The 20,330-nt window shown below is 38.6% G+C and overlaps 1 protein-coding gene across 1 annotated transcript in view; it reads left to right on the forward strand.

The window, feature by feature from the left end:
* Spag17 (sperm associated antigen 17) overlaps nt 1-20,330 on the forward strand; it is a 206,691-nt gene that overhangs the window by 134,477 nt on the left and 51,884 nt on the right. The window contains exons 26-30 of the mRNA XM_074050665.1: nt 325-442; nt 3,655-3,833; nt 5,641-5,800; nt 11,021-11,238; nt 15,260-15,404. Coding sequence (XP_073906766.1) covers nt 325-442; nt 3,655-3,833; nt 5,641-5,800; nt 11,021-11,238; nt 15,260-15,404 — 820 coding nt within the window. The remainder of the gene's footprint in view (nt 1-324; nt 443-3,654; nt 3,834-5,640; nt 5,801-11,020; nt 11,239-15,259; nt 15,405-20,330) is intronic.

The raw sequence follows: 20,330 nt of genomic DNA on the forward strand, positions 1-20,330 counted from the left end.
CCTTCAAGGCCTCCTTCAAGCCTCCTCTGCCACAAATCCTTTCCCAATGGTTTCTTTAAACTTTACCTCTCCCTTTCCTGAGGAAAAGTGTGCCACCAATTTTGAACTGTTGTTTACTCGTCTCCCTTGTGTATGTGCCATTCTACAAGTAGAACAAAACTTCACAAAGGCAACAACTCGTGTCTCCTTTCAGGATGTCACAGAATCTACTTAATTGTTCATAAGTTATATCATAAGCTCTCACCAAGTCCTTGCTTGGTCAAAATGAATAATAGCTCATTTAGAAAATGTCAAACAATTACTTATATGCAAAATTATTTACAGGAAGAAGTAGAACCGGAACTTGTTTTACAAGAGACTCCTTATGTTCCAACCTTCCAAAACTTAAATGTGTCCTGCCCCAATGGCCTCCTGTTGACTTTCATTGGGCAAGATTACACAGGTGAGTGCTAGCTGTGGTTGGGGCATGGAAGCAGGGGGCAAAAAGTCATTTGAAAAATAAATCACAAGCCAGGGGTAGTGATGTATGCCTGTAATCTCAGCACCTGGGATGCTGAGGCTGGAGGATCAAGAGTTTAAGGCCAGTCTAGGCTATCTAAGAAGACCCTGTCTCAAGAAAACAAGACAAAAAACACCTCCATTGGAAAAATGTAGATTTCCTTACCAGTTAATACCAGTTACATACCTCTTCTTGATGATGAACAATAGACCATTTTCAAATAATGAGTATAATGATAACAACCATTTTCAGACACTTATTGTGGCCAGATACTGCCTAAGTACTTAATGTACACAGGAAAAGACAAATATGATGAGCTAGGTGCGCACAACTCCATTTTACAAAGCAAGGAAATCAACGCTTCAGGGAGGTTCAGTCATTTGCCCAAGACCAGCAACCACTAAGAGACCAAATTAGGATCCGTCTTGGTCCCTTGATGGCAAAGCCATTGCTCTTCACCATCTCTAGTGGAACTCGTGTTCCTGCCTCTCCAGAGGGCCACAAGTACAGTAGTTGGCAGGTTGATGACAAAAAGGACAGCGAGCACAAAGTAAATTGAGATAAGCACAGGTTAAATGAATCAAGAAAACCGGTCTTGATTCCCATTTGTCAGTGCATAATTGTATACAGTCTGCTACTTCTATCCTATTCTAACCTTTTCTGGTGCATAAATCAGGACAAACAGACTTCCTTAATTAACCTTGTAGGGCACCTGCATTGGGTTAATTTTGAATATTATTGAAATGGAGACATGCTGGTGCAGCAGAAGTAGGGAGTGTAACGAAGAAAGCACTGACTAGGACTTGAGTTCCCAAGCTGACTCTGATATAAACTAAATATATGACCCTTTTAAATTAGTTACTATTTCTGGACCATGCTTCCTGACCTGATAAATGTTAGATGATATCAGTAGATCTTGATTTTTTCTCAACCAAGTATCCTCTTTATTTTAATTCCCTTATGTATTCCACATTTGAAAAGTATATCTATAAAAGGAAAAGACTACTGATCTAAAAATGATTCAGTGTTTTACTTACTTGCCAGTCAAAAGAAAATAAACCAGACATTGAAGTAAATCTATTTTGGTTTTGATTTTGCTTTTCAATAGATCTGGTGAATTATTTAAAATAGAGCCTGAGCCCCTGTTCTGTCTCCACGGGTTCTTTTGTGTTCAGGTTTCACCGTGACAGAACCCACTGTGTTTACTGGTCACTAAGTTCTTTCAGAGCCTAAGATGCAATGACTGCTCTGGAGTGATGCTTCAAGTTCACAGATGTATTTGTTTTCTTGATCCTGTTATCAAACCCCAGATTAATGCCTGTTACATCCGTCTTTTCTAAATAGTTTTATTATCTACCCTGATGTGCTCAATCTTATGTCAGAGCAGAAAATATGGTCAATAACTCTACCTGGAACACACCATCTTTTTTAAATCTCCCATATATGATGAATATCCTAATTCAAGTCCGAACATACCTACAACATAAATATCAAAGTAACACTATCTTCAAGGTCAGCCTTGGACATAGAGAAAGGTTACCCGGCCTAAGAAGAAGAGCCTAGACTTGAGTTCTTTCCTGAAATTCTATTAGAAATAATTTCTAACTTAGAATATATTGTTCGATGTTAGAGGTTATCTTTTGTTTGTTTTGTGGGTATTTTGCTGTAATTTTGTGGGAGTGGTTGTTGTTTTTACATTACAAGAAAATGAGTCAAATCCCAGCTCTTCTGTACTGGCTGTGCAATTTTAGAAAACTTAAAACCTCTCTAAGCCTTCATTTCTTCATTTGAAAACTCTGAAAAATGAAAGCTTAAAAGGGTTTTTGCACTGGACTCAATAAGACACATATATAATATACAGAGAGAGATAACATCTCAATAACATTCGTTATCTTGTTGTATTTCTGTTATTTGAAGAGAGTCATGAAGGGCCATCACTGCAAAGTATATTCCACCAGCCTGATGTAGTCCTTAAAATGCCATCATTACATATGAATCCCTTTGCTTAGACTTTCGGCCTCCAATAAACCATATTATAAATTAAGAGGAAATTAATCAGCAACAAACTGGCTGGGTACTATATGCCAGAATTTCTCCATAATACCATGGTGTTTTTGTTTTGGTTTGGTTTTGAGTTTGGGTTTAAGCTCAGGGCCTCAAGCGTGCTAAGCAACTGCTCTACCACTCGAGCCAGGCCTTCAGCCAGTCTTTGCTTTAGTTGTTTTTCAGATAGGGTCTTGTGTTTTTGCCTGGGGTCAGCCAAGATCATCTTACCTACAGCCTTCCACATAGCTGGGATGACAGGCATGCATCAACACATCCAGCTTATTGGTTGAGTTGAGGGTCTCACTAACATTTTGCTTAGACTGACCTCAAATTATTATCTTCCCACTCTCCTGCTCCCAAGTAGCTGGTATTACAGGTGCTGTCTACCAGACCAATCCCCCACTTGTTGTTTTTGAGGAGTTTATAAGGTGAGCGTGTCTCTTTGACCAGCTAACAGCAGGACCTTGACAAGTTGCTAGACTTTGTCAGAGATGAGGGGATTGTGTTAATTTCAAAAGATGATGGATGATTTAGGAGGGTGTGAGTGAGCTTCCCTAGGATGCTGGGCCAGGCAACATAGCAACATTTTCTATCCAGGAGGAAGAATTTACTCTAAGGTGGCTATGTGTGAGGCAGAGATTAGGAGGATCATAGTTTGAGGCCAGCCTGGGCAAAAAATGTTAGCTACCTTCTCTCAAACAATAAGCTGGTCACAGTGGTGCATGCCTATCATCCCAGTTTCTGGGAGGCATAAGTTGAAGGATCACAGTCTCAAGCCAGCACAGGCAAAAGTGTGAGCTCCTATCTGAAAAATAAATAAAACAACAGGAGCTGGGGGTGCTGCTTCCTTGCTAATTTTGCCCTGGGAGATTCTGAGCTTCCTTAGAGACACCTTTAAATGAAGAAGGTGCTATTATGTGCTTACAGATGAACTGATTTGCTGCATTTGAGTATAACAAGGTCATCAAAGAATCAGATTCTGGGCCATCTATTATGGCATAGATACTGCCCCATTACTCAGATATAGGCAGAATAATGAAAGCAAGAAGATCAAATCCCAGCCCCGCAGCGTCACCCAGTTCATAAAAGAGCGCTGTCTTTTTTTTAAGGTCAATATGTTATGGATGAGGGACCCACCTGGGACATCATGGTCCGTCAGACCTACCCCCAGAGGGTGAAGCACTATGAGTTCTACAAAACAGTGATGCCACCCCCAGAGCAGGAGGCATCAAGAGTCATCACCAGTCAAGGCACTGTTGTCAAGTATATGTTGGACGGATCCACACAGGTAAAAGATTATACTACACAAAGCACTCCTCCTCCCTGCTGCAAAGTAAAAGACGGGCTCTGAATAAGAGAAGCATTATAGCAGAAAGGAGGAACAAAGAGAATAGTATGATACCTTAAAATGACAAATGAAGGGTAGCATGGTTAGAAAAAACACTATCTATGAAAACAGCATCCAAATAAACTTGTCATTTCTATGCAGGATCTAAGATTGCAGGCTGAACATAGAGTTTGTCTTCTCTTCTTCTCAAGGTGCCTTCAAATAATACAACAAATACTTGTAAATAATAAACTCATAACAGTACTAGAGAACAACAAAGTATATCATCAGTAGATCAAAATATGTGGAGAATTCCTAAAAAATGCAAGTCAGATAGGATCAGACTGATGGAGAAGCAAGAACAAAGCTTGAAAACAAGAGAAAAACTTTAAAAAATCAAAATGGGAATTCTAACAGATATTTCACCTCTCTGTTCAGAACAATAGGGTAGTTCTGCAGGTAACTCACTAGCACCTAGAGGCTTAGAACCAGAAACCAAAAGCTGTGTTCCTTTCCCCACCCTTTCCCAATGACCGCTGCAGAGGAGCCGCTATCAAGAGACACCACTCCACCCAGGGAGGAAAGGGGTCCCAGTGAGAAGTGAGACCAGGTACCTGAGAGTCAGCGACTTTGGAGAGAAATTAATTCCATGAAAATAACATACAAAATTCAGTATTTGTTTTAAAATCACCCCCAAAAGAGAATAAATGAAAACCTTAAAAGTGAGTAAAAGTAATTTAGGCAGAGACTTGAGATGTCAACAGTCCATAAAAGAATAAATTTAAAATTGGTATGGAAAAAATTAAGAGTTCTTAGTAATTAAAAAAATTATGAGAGATCAAGGAGTAGGAGTGATGGATTATGAGGAGAGAAAAGAAATTTATATGCTAGAATTTCCAGGAGAAGAAACAGTGAGAATGAAAGAGGAAAAGAACAAAACACACAGCATAAGAAATTCTCCCAGAACTTAAAAAAATACATCAGATTAAACCAGACAACCAAGGGCCAATCAGGACTGCACTAACTTATCTTTAAAAGATCAAATAAATATGTCATTGTGCAATTTTAGGACCGCACAGGTAAATAATCTCAAAGTCTCCTAAAGAGAACCAATTACCAATAAAAAGAATAGGAGCATGGGGCTGGGTACGTAGGTCAGTAGCAGAGCACTTGCCTCGCAGGCACAAGGGCCTGAGTTCAGTCCACAGACACACCAAAAAAAAAAAAAAGAGAGAGAGAGAGAGAATAAGAACCAGGAAGACATTGGAATTCCTGTTGTGCTCCTTGGGAGGCTATATATATATATTGATACTGATAGATGTGTCTGCAATACCTAGAGATACCATGCACAACAGACATATATTAACAGAAAGTGGATGTTGAAATCTGTGATAAAATTTTAAATGTTGCCACTTGAAAAACTGAAATAAAGTGTATAATTTTCCAATTACATAAAATAAGGGTAAAGAATGGCAAAATACTCAAATGGATTCACGAAAAGGTAGGACATTTAAAAAACCAGAAAGTAAATGAAAAATATAAAACCATATTGTTGTACTGATTATTAAGCTAGCTCCTGAGACGCGAATCTTCCCTTCCATAACATGGAACTTTCCACAACACTTTCTGGTGCCGGGATCTGGAGATCTGCCATCAGCCTTCCTTCTTTGGATTAGTGTGAACCTGAAAGTGTTTGACATACAGTGCTTCGAGTTACCAGCCTCTTCCATGCTTCTGAGAATGCAAAGAACTTTTGTTTTCCCTTCAGATTCTCTTCGCAGATGGCTCTGTGAGTAGTAGCCCCAATTCAGGACCTATTTATCTTCCTCCTGAAATGTCAGTGAGCCCTCATGATGGGGATCTGGTGGATTCGGCTTCTCAGCAAAAATCAGAAACAGCACCATCTGAGACTGTCATCACAAAGAAAGGTAACCATCCAAGCCTCTCAGTTCCTATTGGGTTTATTAACAGTATTGTAATATTTCTCATCTGTTTCATGAACATACTTGCATGTATATGAAAGTTCATACACAGGCATAGGCGTGTGTATGAACTTTCATTGCTAAGGCAGAATCACAACTGTGCTTTTTCTAAGTAATAAACAATGAACATCTTCTTGTGTACATTTTTACACACTACTAGCTGTACTTCTTTGGCTGCTGCTTTAAGGTTGGCTGAGCAGATCAGTGATGTCAAGATTCTGAGCAGGCATCTCTGGGATGTCCCCAGCCTTTAACTCAAGTTACCAGAAGGTACATTGGCTCTAGTCTTGAGCTCTTCATGTAGCAACTTCAAAGCAGAAAGGAAATTGGGTGAATACAGGAGCTTTCTTCAAGTGTGTCTCGTTCCCACCTCATCCTCAGTTGACCTCCTTTTATTGACTAGAGCTGGCTGGGGACCCAGGCTGGAAAGACAAGTATCTGACATTTTGAGACTTTTTCTCAGAAGTGTCATTCTAATAAAGAAAAAAGAGAGTAGATGACCATTGAGTAAACAACCAACAGTGTCTCCAATAATGAAAATCACAAGATTGCTGTCCTGAGAAATATTTATTATTTATACCCCTCTACTACCACAGTATAAACAGGCCAATCTCCTCATACCTCTGCCAATGACAGACATTATTCCCTTTATTTTATTCAATTTGACAAATCATCAATCCATATTATTACTATGTTAATTTGCATTTACTTGATTATTGGTAGATAAATACTTTAAAGATATTTATTGAGTTTTCATTCATTTTGTGAATTCTCACAAGAAAGATTTAGTATATCCGTTATGTTTCAGTTCTAAACATCATCTAATTTTCATTGTAATATTTTCTTTACAAAAAAATTGAATTATTTAAATTTCCTTCTACATTTCCAAGCCTATGAACTGCTTCTAGTTTGTTTTTGCAATTGATTTTTAGCTAATTATTTGAAAATTGTTGCAACATGATTTATAGCCTCATATATGGTCAAGTCTTAAAAAATGAATTCTGTTCTTGAAAGTAGCATATATCCTATAACTATTGGTACAGGGTCTCTTTGTTTTCATTAGATGAAACTTGTTAGTTGTGTTTTCCAGATCTATATCCAAGTCCAGCAAACTTTTCTGTAAAGGGCACGATAGTAATTATTTTAGACTTTGTTGGCCATATGGTCTCTGTCACAATTGCTTAGGTCTTCCATTGAGGCATAAAAGTAGCCATAGACAATACTCAATTAAGTATGTCCTGGTTCTGTTGTGTTCCGTTAAAACTACTAATGGGCACTAAAATTTGAATTTATATAATTTTCACATGTCATAAAATATTCCTTTAATTTTGTTTTAGCTTTTTAGAAATGTAAAAAAGAATTACTACTTCACAGACAGCATAAAAGAGACAGTAGGCCTCACTGGTGGCACAGGCCAAAACTTTCCAGCCCTTCTGCTATTTCCTTACATGTTTTTTTAATCTACTGTATCAGTTCATTCAGAAGAAGTATGCTTAAATTTCCTGCAAGGATAGAATAGTCTCTTCAGTATTGTGCTCTTATGATTTAATCTTAATGACATTATTTATTCAGTAAGTTTGTCTTTTTAATGGTTGTCAGATTTTCTTACAAATATTAATTTTAGACACTCATAACTTTAGAATTATTATATCTTCATGATAAATTTAACTTTGCATCATTTTGCAATGGCTTTTTATTGTGGGGCTTTTTCCCCTAGTGCCCATTTTGCTTAGATCGTTATAGCTCCACTACTGTTATTCAATACCATGTCTCCAATGTAACCTTTTCTACACTCACGTCTCGTTTCCTGTGTTTTATGTTTAAATGTGTCTCTGTGAATAGCATAGAGATGCATGTTTTTTAAATTAAATTTAAATTTGGAGTTTTAAAGATTTTAGTCCATTTATTATATAACTGAAATTTTCTTTTCTCAAAAGATAACTTCGCTGAGTGTAGAATTTTAGATTAACAGGTATTTTCTCCCAGTGCATTGACAATAACCTCCATATCACTCAATGTTGCTGTTAAAAGTTGGCTTTCAGTATAATTGTTGTTGTTTTCAAGATAATCTAAATGCCTCCAAAATGCTTTCTGTGTTTTTAATTATAATTTCAATGTGATTTGAATATGTGTGGGTTTCTGTGGGAATGCATTGACCTTTTTAAATCTGTAGATTAGTGTCTTTCATTGACTCTGTAAATTTTCCAGAAGTTATCTCTTTAAATATTGTTTATCTATTTCAATCTCTTCTTCTGTCATTCCTATAACCTCTTTCATCATTTCTGTTATTTTAACTCTCTCAGCTTCATTCTAAATAATTGCTTCGAGTCTATCTTTCTGTTCTCTTTTCAGCTGAATTTTATCTTCTGTTAAATATGCATGGTGATTTTTTTAAATTTCAATTGTTACATTTTTCAGATAAGACTCTCCTTATTTTGTTTTTCAGTCTATTTTCTCTTTACTTACACTTTTTGGCCCCTTTTTAGTTTTGGAATCATATTGGGCACACATTTTACATTCTGTCTCTTAATTCTGATTTATAAAGTGTTGTGGGTCTAATTCTATTTTCTGTTGTTTCTCTATTGAAGTGGCTGTGCTTTGTTACTTTTTGACTGTAGGGTGATCCTTTTTTTTATTGTTTTAGCTCTAACTTCTTTGGATTGGTTTAAAAAAACCTGCATGTCTTTAGAAAAGATTTTGATTTCAGAAAGGATTTTAACAGCTGATAGATGATCCAATAGTCTTCTATCACTTTAAATTAAGTAATTAATCTAAGGGATTGGGGCAGTTACCTTCTAAGAGTTGTGAATTTTCACTTAAAGTCTATTTAAGAATGTGTTTGTAGTTTTTTGCCTTCTCTGCTCAGCATCAAGTTTTAACATAGACAACTCTTCTTCAACAAGTCTTGGGGTGCAGTAGAAGAAGGCACACATTTATTTCTATTAATTCACAGTCTAAGAGTGTAGTCCTTTGAGATTTCAGACTTTGGGAGGAATATCATATAAACTCCCCCTACTCCAGCTTGAGTGGGCTCTGGCTTTCATTTCTCCCTAAATCCTATAGAACTGAGAAAACAAATCACCCAGTTTGACAAAGATCCACAGGGAAAATCTCACTTCAGTGCTAATTTTACCGCCATGGACTCCCGCTTTTACCCATAGTGTGGCTTGTATGACTGCTATCATAGACACTTTCCGTTAAAAGATGCTCTTCAGGGCTGGACACAATGCCTCATGCCTAAATTCTAGCTACTCAGGAGGTGGAGATTGGGAGGATCTCAGTTCATAACCAGCCCAGGTAAAGAGCACAAGGCCCTATCTGAAAAATAGTAAAGCAAAAAGGGCTGGGGGCATGACTCAAATGGTGGAGCGCCTGCCTAGCAAGCACAAGGACCTGAGTTCAACCCCCAGAACGAAGGAAGAGAGGGAGGAAAAGAGGGAGGAAGGACGATTCCTTTCTCTCACCTCTCACAGCCATCCTCATTCTTCATATCCAAATTTGTTTCTCCAATCTATGTTGGTATCAAAATTGTACTTTTTAAAAAAAACTCTACTACTTTCTTTAATCTCTACTTCTTAAAAAAAAAAAACTTCCTAACTGTCCCTCTAGCTTTCATTAGTACTGATTCTCCATATTCCTGCCAAAAGTATTTAATACCTGACCACATCTTTAAAAACTCTTTAATTACTAAATGTCACCTGTAGGAAAAATTCTAAGATCTTGAACATACCACAAAGATGTACTTTACTGAATCAATGCCTACCTGTCCAGTCTTTTCTCTCAATCAAAAGCTGACTGCAATTTATTCCCTAGCTGCATTTATTCTCTGGTAATAGTTATCTATACATACAGTGTCATTTCCCAACACGTTCTCTTTCTTGTATCTCCTTATGCTTGAATGACTGTTCTACCCTGATTGATAAGAAAATAAGAGAACAGACTAGAGGAAGAGAAGGAAAGGGGAGGAAGAGATCATTCCTAAAGTATTTACTACCATTTCTTAGAGGATCTTCTCTCTACCTGTTGTGAGGGTGACACCATTTTTACTTGCTGATAATGTTGTAGAAGTATGAGTAGGTTACAATTAAGTCTTGGAGCAGTGCAAAGGCTTGCTTTGTTGTATCTGTCTTCTTTGGTTCCCTTCATTAATTCAGTCTCAGTTAGGCTGGAATTCCTGCCCTGATGACCATTTCACAGTCTTCATCTGGAGAATCTTCCTGGAGTTAACAAGCCTTGGCTGTCTTTACTGGCAATATGTTTCCAGGCCTAGGCTTACTCATCATTGAGTCCTGATGACACTGAGAAATCTCACCTGCAAATTGTTCACTGTTAGTCATAGAAATGGAGCAAACCTAACCTGATAGAGGGAAGAGATAAAGGTCTGGGCATTCCATGAAGATCTCTTCAGTTCGACCATCCTGCTCCCTGTGGATGATAAGGGGAAGGATGGAAATAAGGAGGTCGTATCAATTGTCAATGTTGTGATTAAACTGTACAACCTCATTTCTCCTAATGAGAAGCCAAGAATGCACCTGGCTGGTGAGGTTCTGAGATCCAGGGTTGAAGAAAGTGCTTCCCATATATAACTGACAAAATAACAAAGTAAGGGGGAACCAAGGGTTGAAAACTGGTAAAAGCATTGAAGGCTGTGTGCTGTATGCTCTTTAAAAAAAACTGGTAAGGCAAGAGGACTCATAAATCTTGACATATATACAAGAGGAAAAGTTGGCTTTAAAAACCGGAATACAGACCCCCAAATCTGGAATCAGGAAAAGATAAGGAAGACTCCTAAGTGCACAGAAATTAAGAGAATAGTTTCTATGCCACAGACAGTGAGCTGTGTATGTGTGTTTGGGGAAAGTGATGACAATCCAGCCAAGGTTTAAGTTCCAAAATTAAGATAGTCATAACCTGACATTTCTCTGTTAAGAACTAACATAACTGGGGCTGGCAGAATGGCTCAAGCAGTACAGCATATGTGAGGCCCTGAGTTCAAGCTCCAGTACTGCCAAAAAAAAAATAACAAATTGATTAATACCACTAAGATTGTCTGTGCCACACTCTGAGGTAGTTTACACTGTATCAAAATTTAATGTACAATGTTAATATAACATATAAATGATATGTTAGTTATATTGCTGTTTGATTTTATTTAAACTTCCACAGGAAAAGGTCACAAAAGTCAATCCTCCATAGCACATAAGAATGAATCTCATGAGCCTGCACCAGAGACAGTTCAAACAGCAACTCCTGTGGAGGCTCAAGTAGGCACCTGGTTCACAACCACACCTGCAGGAAATCGGATTGGCACCAAAGGATTAGAAAGGATGGCGGACTTGACACCATTTTTATCCTTTCAAGCCACAGATCCTATCACTGGAACGGTATGGCAGATTATTGCATATAGCAAAATTGTCTAAATCTTTAGAATCCCAAAACAACGTACATAGAAGAATGTCTGGGAAATAATAAATTTTAAATATTTGTTAAATACTGGAGGGATGGATGAACCAATCTTCCCAAATCTGAAAACACTGCATGGTGTATTTTACAAACATATTATATCATGAAATGTTAAGAGTGTGTGTGTGTGTGTGTGTGTGTGTGTGTGTGTGTGTGCACATGTGCTAGTGTATGGGTGCAACCAGGTTAAAATAAAAATACTGATTTTTTGGAGTAAGAGGCAAGTCATGGGTTTTCTTTCTTTCTTTCTCTTCTTTCTTCCTTTTTGATATAGAGTCTCACTTCCATAGCTCAGGCTGACCTGGAACTTGACATCCTCCTGCCTCAGTCTCCTGAGTGCTGGGATCACATTTTCTGTATCACCTTAAGATAGATGTGATTGATGATGACACATATTTCCTTGAATGTACCATTGAGTGTATTTGTACTATATCATATCCCTGGAAGTGAAAGGATATATGCCCTACTTCTACTTCTTTGTGTCCATTTATGATGAGTGATAGAAATTTGTTCATGATCCTTGATTCAAGGAACCTGTGTTATGAAACAAATTTGAAAATGGATAGTTTTCACAACCTCTGACCTAAGTATTACATTTTAGAGGAGTGACCACTGCCCTTGTGAGGAGACCTTGGTTTGAACCAGCCATAGTTCGTACTTGACTTATGACTTTGGACAAGCTTCCATCCCAGGTTTTCTCATTCATAGACTAGAAATCACAGCCATTACCCAGGATGGTTGGAAAGATTGGTACCTGGCACTGCCTGGTGTTCCAAAACATTCTGTTTTTTTTCCTTTATTCATATGTGCATACAATGTTTGGGTCATTTCTCCCCCCTTTCCCCACCCCCTCCCATTCCCCCAACCTCCTCCCTCTTCCCCCCACCCCCTTGCTACCAGGCAGGAACTATTTTGCCCTTATTTCTAATTTTGTTGAAGAGAGAGTATAAGCAATAATAGGAAGGACCAAGGGTTTTTGCTAGTTGAGCTAAGGATAGCTATATAGGAAGTTTACTAACATTGCTTTCCTGTACATATATACCTTCTAAATTAATTCTTATCGAACTAACCTTTTCTCTAGTTCCTAGTCCCCTTCTCCTATTGGCCTCTGTCACTTTAAAGTTTCTGCATTAGTTCCTTTGCATTGAGGACATCAAATGCTGAACCATTCTTGATATTGTGTTATAACCACCACAAGAAAATGAAGAATAACTGTGGTCACTCTGTGGTGACCAGAGAATGTCAGTGTTATGTGGTGCTATGAAATGTTGGAACAGTTCTAAAGAATAAGATGTAAACAGCAATACTTACTAACTCAACGGCCAACTTAATATGAAGCACTTTACCAGCATCATCTCATTTAATCCACACAATACTCCTAAGAAAATATCAGTGTTGCCTCCATTTTGTGGAGGAGGAGAACAAGTCACAGAGAGGTAAAGCAACATGCCTAAGTCACCCAGCCACCTGTTGGGTGGCTAAGATTTGAACTCTGGCAGTTTAACACCAGCACTTAAGCTCTCAATTACCTCAGCATACAGCAATACTTCTGTCATGTCAATAGTCCTTGATAATTTAAGTGGAAAAAGTAGCCAGCACATTTACCCTTACATACAACTGTTGAATGAAGGATTGTGACCCTTTATAGTTAGGACAGTACAAGCCTACACAATGCCCAATGATTAAAATATGAATTGTATAATTTAGAATGCCACAGTCACAGGTTGAGCTCTCCAGAAGCAAACACTGAGGTGGAGTTTGGGGTGTAAGATATTTATTAGGGACATCATCTGCGCAAGGAAGAGGGAGGAAACAGGAAGGGGCAGAGAAAATGCTGAACTGCAGACATGACAAAGATGTGGTCAATCCAGCAGAGAGATCAGAAGCAAGTACTCCTTGTCCTGGTGTCCCAAGTCTGCAAAATGTGACCAGATCTATGTACTCTGCCTCACTCAGTCACTGGATGCAGGTGCCCAGGAAGGGCAGGCGTCAAAGGAAATATGTCTCTTCTGCTGAGGCTAAATGTGCTGAGAGCTGGTGGCCATTTGCTGATTGTGCTTCCCAGGCTTAGGAGTGAGTCCTTTCTTGAAGGGGGTTCTGGGCCACACATGTCCACATCTACCCTTGTGCACACATGTACACACACACATAAACACACACACACACACACACACACACACACACACACTCTCCAGGGATTTAGAAACTCACTGTGTCTTAGAATATTCAGTCTGCTGTAACAAAGTGCCATAGCCTGGGTAGCTTGTAAACAACAGAAATTTATTTCTGACATTTCTGGAGGCTGGAAGTCTGAGGTTAGAGCACTAGGATGGCCTGAGTGCCCTCTTCTGAGTTGCAGTCTGCAAGTTCTCTAGTCAGAACCTCACATGATGGAAATAGAATGGGAGGGTTCTCCAGGGTCCCTTTCAGAAGGGCACTAATCCCATCCATAAGCGCTCTGCCCTCCTTCTCCTCCTAATACCACCACCCTGGGGGCTATGATTTCAACTTATAAATTTGGGGAACACAAGCAATCACTTCACAACAGCTGGTCAGTGATTTAGCTACAGTATACAAGAGTCTCATTGTTCTTTCAGACTGAAGGCCTTACCAAGACTAGCTGATTTTTTTTCTGTGATTCCTGTTTCAGTCCATATATTTAAAACCCTAGTGTTTTTCCCCTCTTAGGATAAATGCTGAAGTCCTTGACATGGCTTAAAGCCCTTTCCAACTTGGTCCCTACCCTCATCTCCTGTCATCTCCCCACTCCTCCCAGAATCCATTGTCTCAACCCCTCACTTTGCTCATGCTACAAATCTGCCCATCACACCACATCTGAGCTCACATCATTTCCTGAGGCAGGAGCTGGACCAGCCAGAATTCTTACTGTGGAAACCAGCAATCCCCCAAATGCCATCCCTTTAGTAATTTCTTTTACGACTGTCATCCTTCTGATTTGTCACTCCTAGAGAATAGAAAATTAAACTTTAGTCTTGCTCATTATTGTACCTCCTGCACGACACATGGTCAGCACTCTGTAAACTTGTATTTAGATTGTGGTGAAATAGATCTGAAAGCCAATGGGCTGACACAGTGACTATCCCTTGTCTTTCTGCCCGAGGTGATTCAACTGTTGTCCTTATCAGAACTTCTTTCCATTTTCCATAATAATACTCTCCACCTGAACAGAAGGGATGATGAGTTAAAACTGGCAACAGAGTTAACAGAACAGAAAGTCTTTCACCTACAACTGCAAGTACTCAGCATCAGGGATGGATACAAGACAGGAAATAGAGCTTGATCTGTGCAGCAGCATCCTCTGCTGGGAGCCTCACAGTGAGCCTCAGGCACAGCCTCCTGAACCCCTCACGTCTACAGAAGGCGTACATGGCATCACAGACAGGAGCATTTGTTTGTGGATCAACATGATACCGAGCAGCTGCTTCTGTTCTCCCACCAGTCTTCAGTACTGTTCTGCTGACAACAGGCCCAGCACCTATGGGTCAACTTGCAATTTACACTGTCCAGGGCAAGAACTATCCTGCCCAGCAGGAAGGGCAGCCACCACCTGCCGCATTTGTCTCAACTCTAGTTTCCAAGGAAACAGGGCCCGGGGGCATTTTCCCAGACACACCTGGGTCAACCCAGTCTGATGTTACCTTTTTATTCATAAATGTGCCCTGACACTTACTTGTTGAGTAATCCCCACCAACTTTCTTAACTTCTCTAAGCCTCACTTTTCTCATCTATAAAATGGGAGTAGTCCCTGCTCAAGTAATGTGGAAAGTGTTAGATCAGGCAGATAAGATAAAACTTTCCCTTGCAAATCCATGACGAGGGTTGTTATGATGGTGCCGCCGGTGTACTCAGTGGGACATAGAAATAAGGTCACTAGTGAGCAACCATCCAGATCAATGACAGTGCTCTGCTTTGCATGTTTAGGTTATGACAACTCGAGAGGACAAGGTGATCATTGTTGAAAAGAAAGATGGAACACGGATAGTGGACCATGCAGATGGTACCAGAATCACAACATTTTACCAAGTTTATGAAGATCGTATTTTTCCTCCAGATGATCCAGAAACAAGTAAGTTTTATTTTCAAATATATAACAATATTTTAGAAGTCTTTAGTGAAAGACAGATAGAATCTCCACTATTCAACACACATAACAGTGTTTGATGAAATCAGCCAACCAAAGAACACTCATGTAGTTCAAAGATGGGCCTGTTAGAGCCTTGTATTATTATTATTATTTTGCTGTTTGTCTTTTTTTTTCTTTTTTTATTCTTTTGGTGGTACTAGTGATTGAACTTGAGGGTCTCATGCTTGTTATATAGGCACTCTATCACTTGAGCCATACCCCCAGCCCTTGTCTTGGTTTCTTAATTTGATTTAATTTTTTAATTGAAAAATAAAATTGTATATACATGTACAACATGGCATTTTGAAATATGTGTATGCAGGTAAGTTGAGTAACAGGTACCAAAATATAGTTAGATAGGAAGAATAAATTCCAATGTTCTACAGCACAATAGAGCAGCTATATTTCACAATGATTTTTATAGATTTTAAAAGGAGTTTAAAGCTTCTCAACACAAAGAAATGATAAATGTTTAAAGATAAGGAAATGCTAGCTACTTTAGTTTGATTAATTATACCTCAAAGATGTGTATCAAACTATCAAACTGTACCCCTTAAGTATGTACAACTATTATGTGTCAATTTGAAAATAAACATCATTTTAACTCTTAAAAAATATCTCTATGTTGTAGAGTGGCTCAATCTAGCTAATTACCCTCACACACATCATTTTTTGTGTGTGTTAAGAAAACTTAAGTAAGGGCTGAAATCAATGAAATAGAAACAAAAAGAAACCATACAAAAACTCAATGAAACAAAAAGCTGGTCCTTTGAAAAAAATAAGTAAGATTGACAGACCCCTGGCAAACCTGACTAAAATGAGAGAAAAAAAACCCAAATCAGTAAAATCAGAAATGCAAAAGGGGAGATAACAACAAACACCACGGAAATCCAGGAAATCATCAGAGACTACTTTGAGAACCTATATTCTAATAAATTTGAAAATCTTGAAGAAATGGACAGATTTCTAGATACTTATGACCATCCAAAACTGAGCCAAGAGGATATTAATCACCTGAATAGACCTATAACACAAAATGAAATTGAAGCAGCAATCAAGAGTCTCCCCCCCCAAAAAAGTCCAGGATCTGATGGATTCTCAGCTGAATCCTATCAGACCTTTAAAGAACGAATACCAACCTTCCTTAAACTGTTCCATGAAATAGAAAGGAAGGGATACTGCCTAACTCATTTTATAAAGCCAGTATTGCTCTCATCCCAAAACCAGACAAGGACACCTCCAAAAAGGAGAACTATAGGCCAATCTCCTTAATGAACACTGATGCAAAAATCCTCAATAAAATAATGGCAAACCAAATCCAACAAGACATCAGCAAGATCATTCACCACAACCAAATCAGCTTCATCCCAGGAATGCAGGGGTGGATCAACATACGAAAATCAATAAACATAATAAACCACATTAACAGAAGCAAAGACAAAAACCACTTGATCATCTCAATAGATGCAGAAAAAGTCTTTGACAAGATCCAACACCACTTCATGATAAAAGCTCTAAGAAAATTAGGAACAGAAGGAATGTACCTCAACATTGTAAAGGCTATATATGACAAACCTATAGCCAACATCATACTTAATGGTGAAAAACTGAAACTATTTCCTCTAAAATCAGGAGTGAGACAAGGATGCCCACTATCCCCACTCCTATTCAACATAGACCTGAATTCCTAGCCAGAGCAATTAGGCAAGAAGAAGAAATAAAAGAAATACAGGTAAGTAAAGAAACTGTCAAAATGTCTCTATTTGCAGATGATATGATTCTGTACGTTAAAGACCCAAAAAACTCTACCTAAAAATTCCTAGATACCATAAACAGCTATAGCAAGGTAGCAGGATACAAAATCAACTTACAAAAATCAGTAGCTTTTCTATACACCAACAACAAACAAACTGAGAAAGAATATATGTAAATTCCATTTACAACAGCCTCAAAAAAAATCAAATACCTAAGAGTAAATTTAACAAAGGATGTGAATGACCTCTGCAAGGCAAACTACAAACCCCTGAAGAAAGAGATTGAGGAAGACTACAGAAATGGAATTGGTAGAATCAACATAGTAAAAATGGCTATACTACCAAAAGCAATCTACATGCTTAATGCAATTCCCATCAAAATCCCAATGACTTTCATTACAGAGATTGAAAAAATCTACCCTAAAGTTCATTTGGAAACACAAGAGACCATGAATAGCCAAGGCAATACTCAGCAAAAAGAGCAATGCTGGAGGTATCACAATATCTGACTTCAAACTATATTACAAAGCAATAGCAATAAAAACAGCATGGTACTGGAACAAAAACAGACATGAAGACCAGTGAAACAGAATAGAAGACCCAGATATGAATCCACACAACTATACCCACCTTATTTTTGACAAAGGTACCAAAAATATACAATGGAGAAAAGATAGCCTCTTAAGAAATGTTGCTGGGGAAAGTGGTTATCCATCTGCAAGAAACTGAAACTAGATCTAGGTTTATCACTCTGTACTAGTATCAACTCAAAATGGGTCAAGGACCTTAACGTCAGACCCAAAACTCTGAAGTTAGTACAGGAAGGAGCAGGAAACACTCTGGAATTAATAGTTATAGGCAAGGACTTCCTCAATAGAATCCCAGAAGCTCAGCAACTAAGAGAAAGAATGTACAAATGAGACTTCATAAAAGTAAAAAGCTTCTGCACAACAAAAGAAATTGTCTCTCAACTGAAGAGACCACCCACAGAGTGGGAGAAAATATTTGCCAGCTATACATCAGACAAAGGACTGATAACCAGAATATACAGGGAACTTAAGGAACTAAACTCTCCCCAAATCAATGAACCAATAAAGAAATGAGCAACTGAACTAAACAGAACTTTCTCAAAAGAAGAAATTCAAATGGCCAAAAAACACATGAAAAAATGCTCACCATCTCTGGCCATAAAAGAAATGCAAATCAAAATCACACTAAGATTCCACCTCACCCTTGTTAGAATAGCCATCATCAAAAACACCATGAACAGCAGGTGTTGGTGAAGATGCGGGGGAAAGGAACCCTCATACACTGCTGGTGGGAATGCAAGTTAGTGCAACCACTCTGGAAAACAATATGGAGGCTTCTTAAAAATCTAAACATAGATCTACCATATGATCCAGCAATACCACTCCTGGGGAGATACCCAAAGGAATACAACACAGGTTACTCCAGAGGCACCTGCACACCCATGTTTATTGCAGCACTATTCACAATAGCCAAGTTATAGAAATAACCAAGATACCCCACTACTGACCAATGGATCAAGAAAATGTGGCATCTATATACAATGGAATTTTACTCAGCCATGAAGAAGAATGAAATCTTATCATTTGCAAGTAAATGGATGGAACTGGAGAACATCATTCTGAGCAAGGTTAGCCAGGCTCAGAAGACCAAAAAATTATATGTTCTCCCTCATATGCGGATATTAGATCTAGGGCAAATGCAGCAATGTGGTTGGACTTGGGTCACATGACAAGGGGAGAGCACATACAGGAGCTATGGGGATAGATAGTAAATCCAAAACATGGAACTGTTTGCTGTCCCCACTCCAGAGGAACTAATACAGAAACCTTAAAGTGACAGAGGTCAACACAAGAAGGGGATCAGGAACCAGTGTAAAGATCAGTTAGAGATGAATCAACTTGGGATGCAACATTTGTACACAGAAGCGATGCTAGGAATTTCTCTGTATAGCTGTCCTTAACTCAACTAGCAAAAATGCTTTGTCTTTCTTATTATGCTTATGTCTTCTCTTCAATAAATTAGAGATAAGGGCAAAACAGGTTCTGCCTGGAAGTGAGGGGGGATGGAGAGGAGAGAGAGGGGGTAGGGAGCAGGGGAGAAAGATGGCCCAAACAATGTATGCATATGTGAATAAATGAATTTTTTAAAAAAACACTTAAAATCTACTCTCTTAGCAATTTTCAAAACACAAAATATTGTTATTTATTATCATCACTGTGTTTTACAATTGATCTCTTGAACTTATTCCTCCTGTCTAACTGCAATGTTGTATCTTTCCACCAACGTCTCCCCAAACCCTGACTCCCACAAACCTTATATTAATCATAATTCCACTCCCTACTTCTGTGAGTTCAACTTTTTCAGATTCCACTCTAAGTGAGATCATGCAGTATTTGTCTTCCTGTTCCAGGCCTTATTCACCTAATATTATGTTCTCCAGTTTCATCCATGTCATAAATGACAGGATTTCTTCTTTTTAAGCTGAGTAATATTCCATTGTGCATCTTCACCACATTTTCTTTACCCATTCGTCCATGATGGACACTTAGATTAATTCCAAATCTTGACTTTTGTGAGTAATGACTACAGTGAACATTGGAGCACACTAGTAGCTTTTATTATGCTTTTTGTCCTCAACAGAGACAGGGGTGATAACAGCTAGTTGACTGATAGTAATAGTCTTTTCCATTTTTACCACCGAAGATCTCTGGTCCAAGTAGTGGCAACTAATATCATCACCCATTCATGTAGATAGTCACTCTCAGACCTGTTTCCTTTGATTCTTCAGGCATCTAATTTGCCTAGGCAGGTGACTGCAGATGCTCTACCTTGATTCTGAGTATGTGTTTCATTGTCAGAAAGGTAGTGTGAGAAAAAAGGAACTGCAGCTGCTAATTAACTCTTCAAAGAATCTAAGAGGGAGATTCCAAGATGGCGACTACAGGGAGGAAGCAGAAAGCATGCTTCCTAAAGTAGAATCTTGGAGAGACACTGGAAATACATTTTGCAGGAAAAACCACCAAGAAGAGGCAAAATTCCAATACCTCCACACCCCCAGCCCACACATAGCATCCCCACTCCACGT

Source organism: Castor canadensis, chromosome 12 (genome assembly GCF_047511655.1).
Source record: "Castor canadensis chromosome 12, mCasCan1.hap1v2, whole genome shotgun sequence".
In the NCBI taxonomy this organism is placed as follows: Eukaryota; Metazoa; Chordata; class Mammalia; order Rodentia; family Castoridae; genus Castor; species Castor canadensis.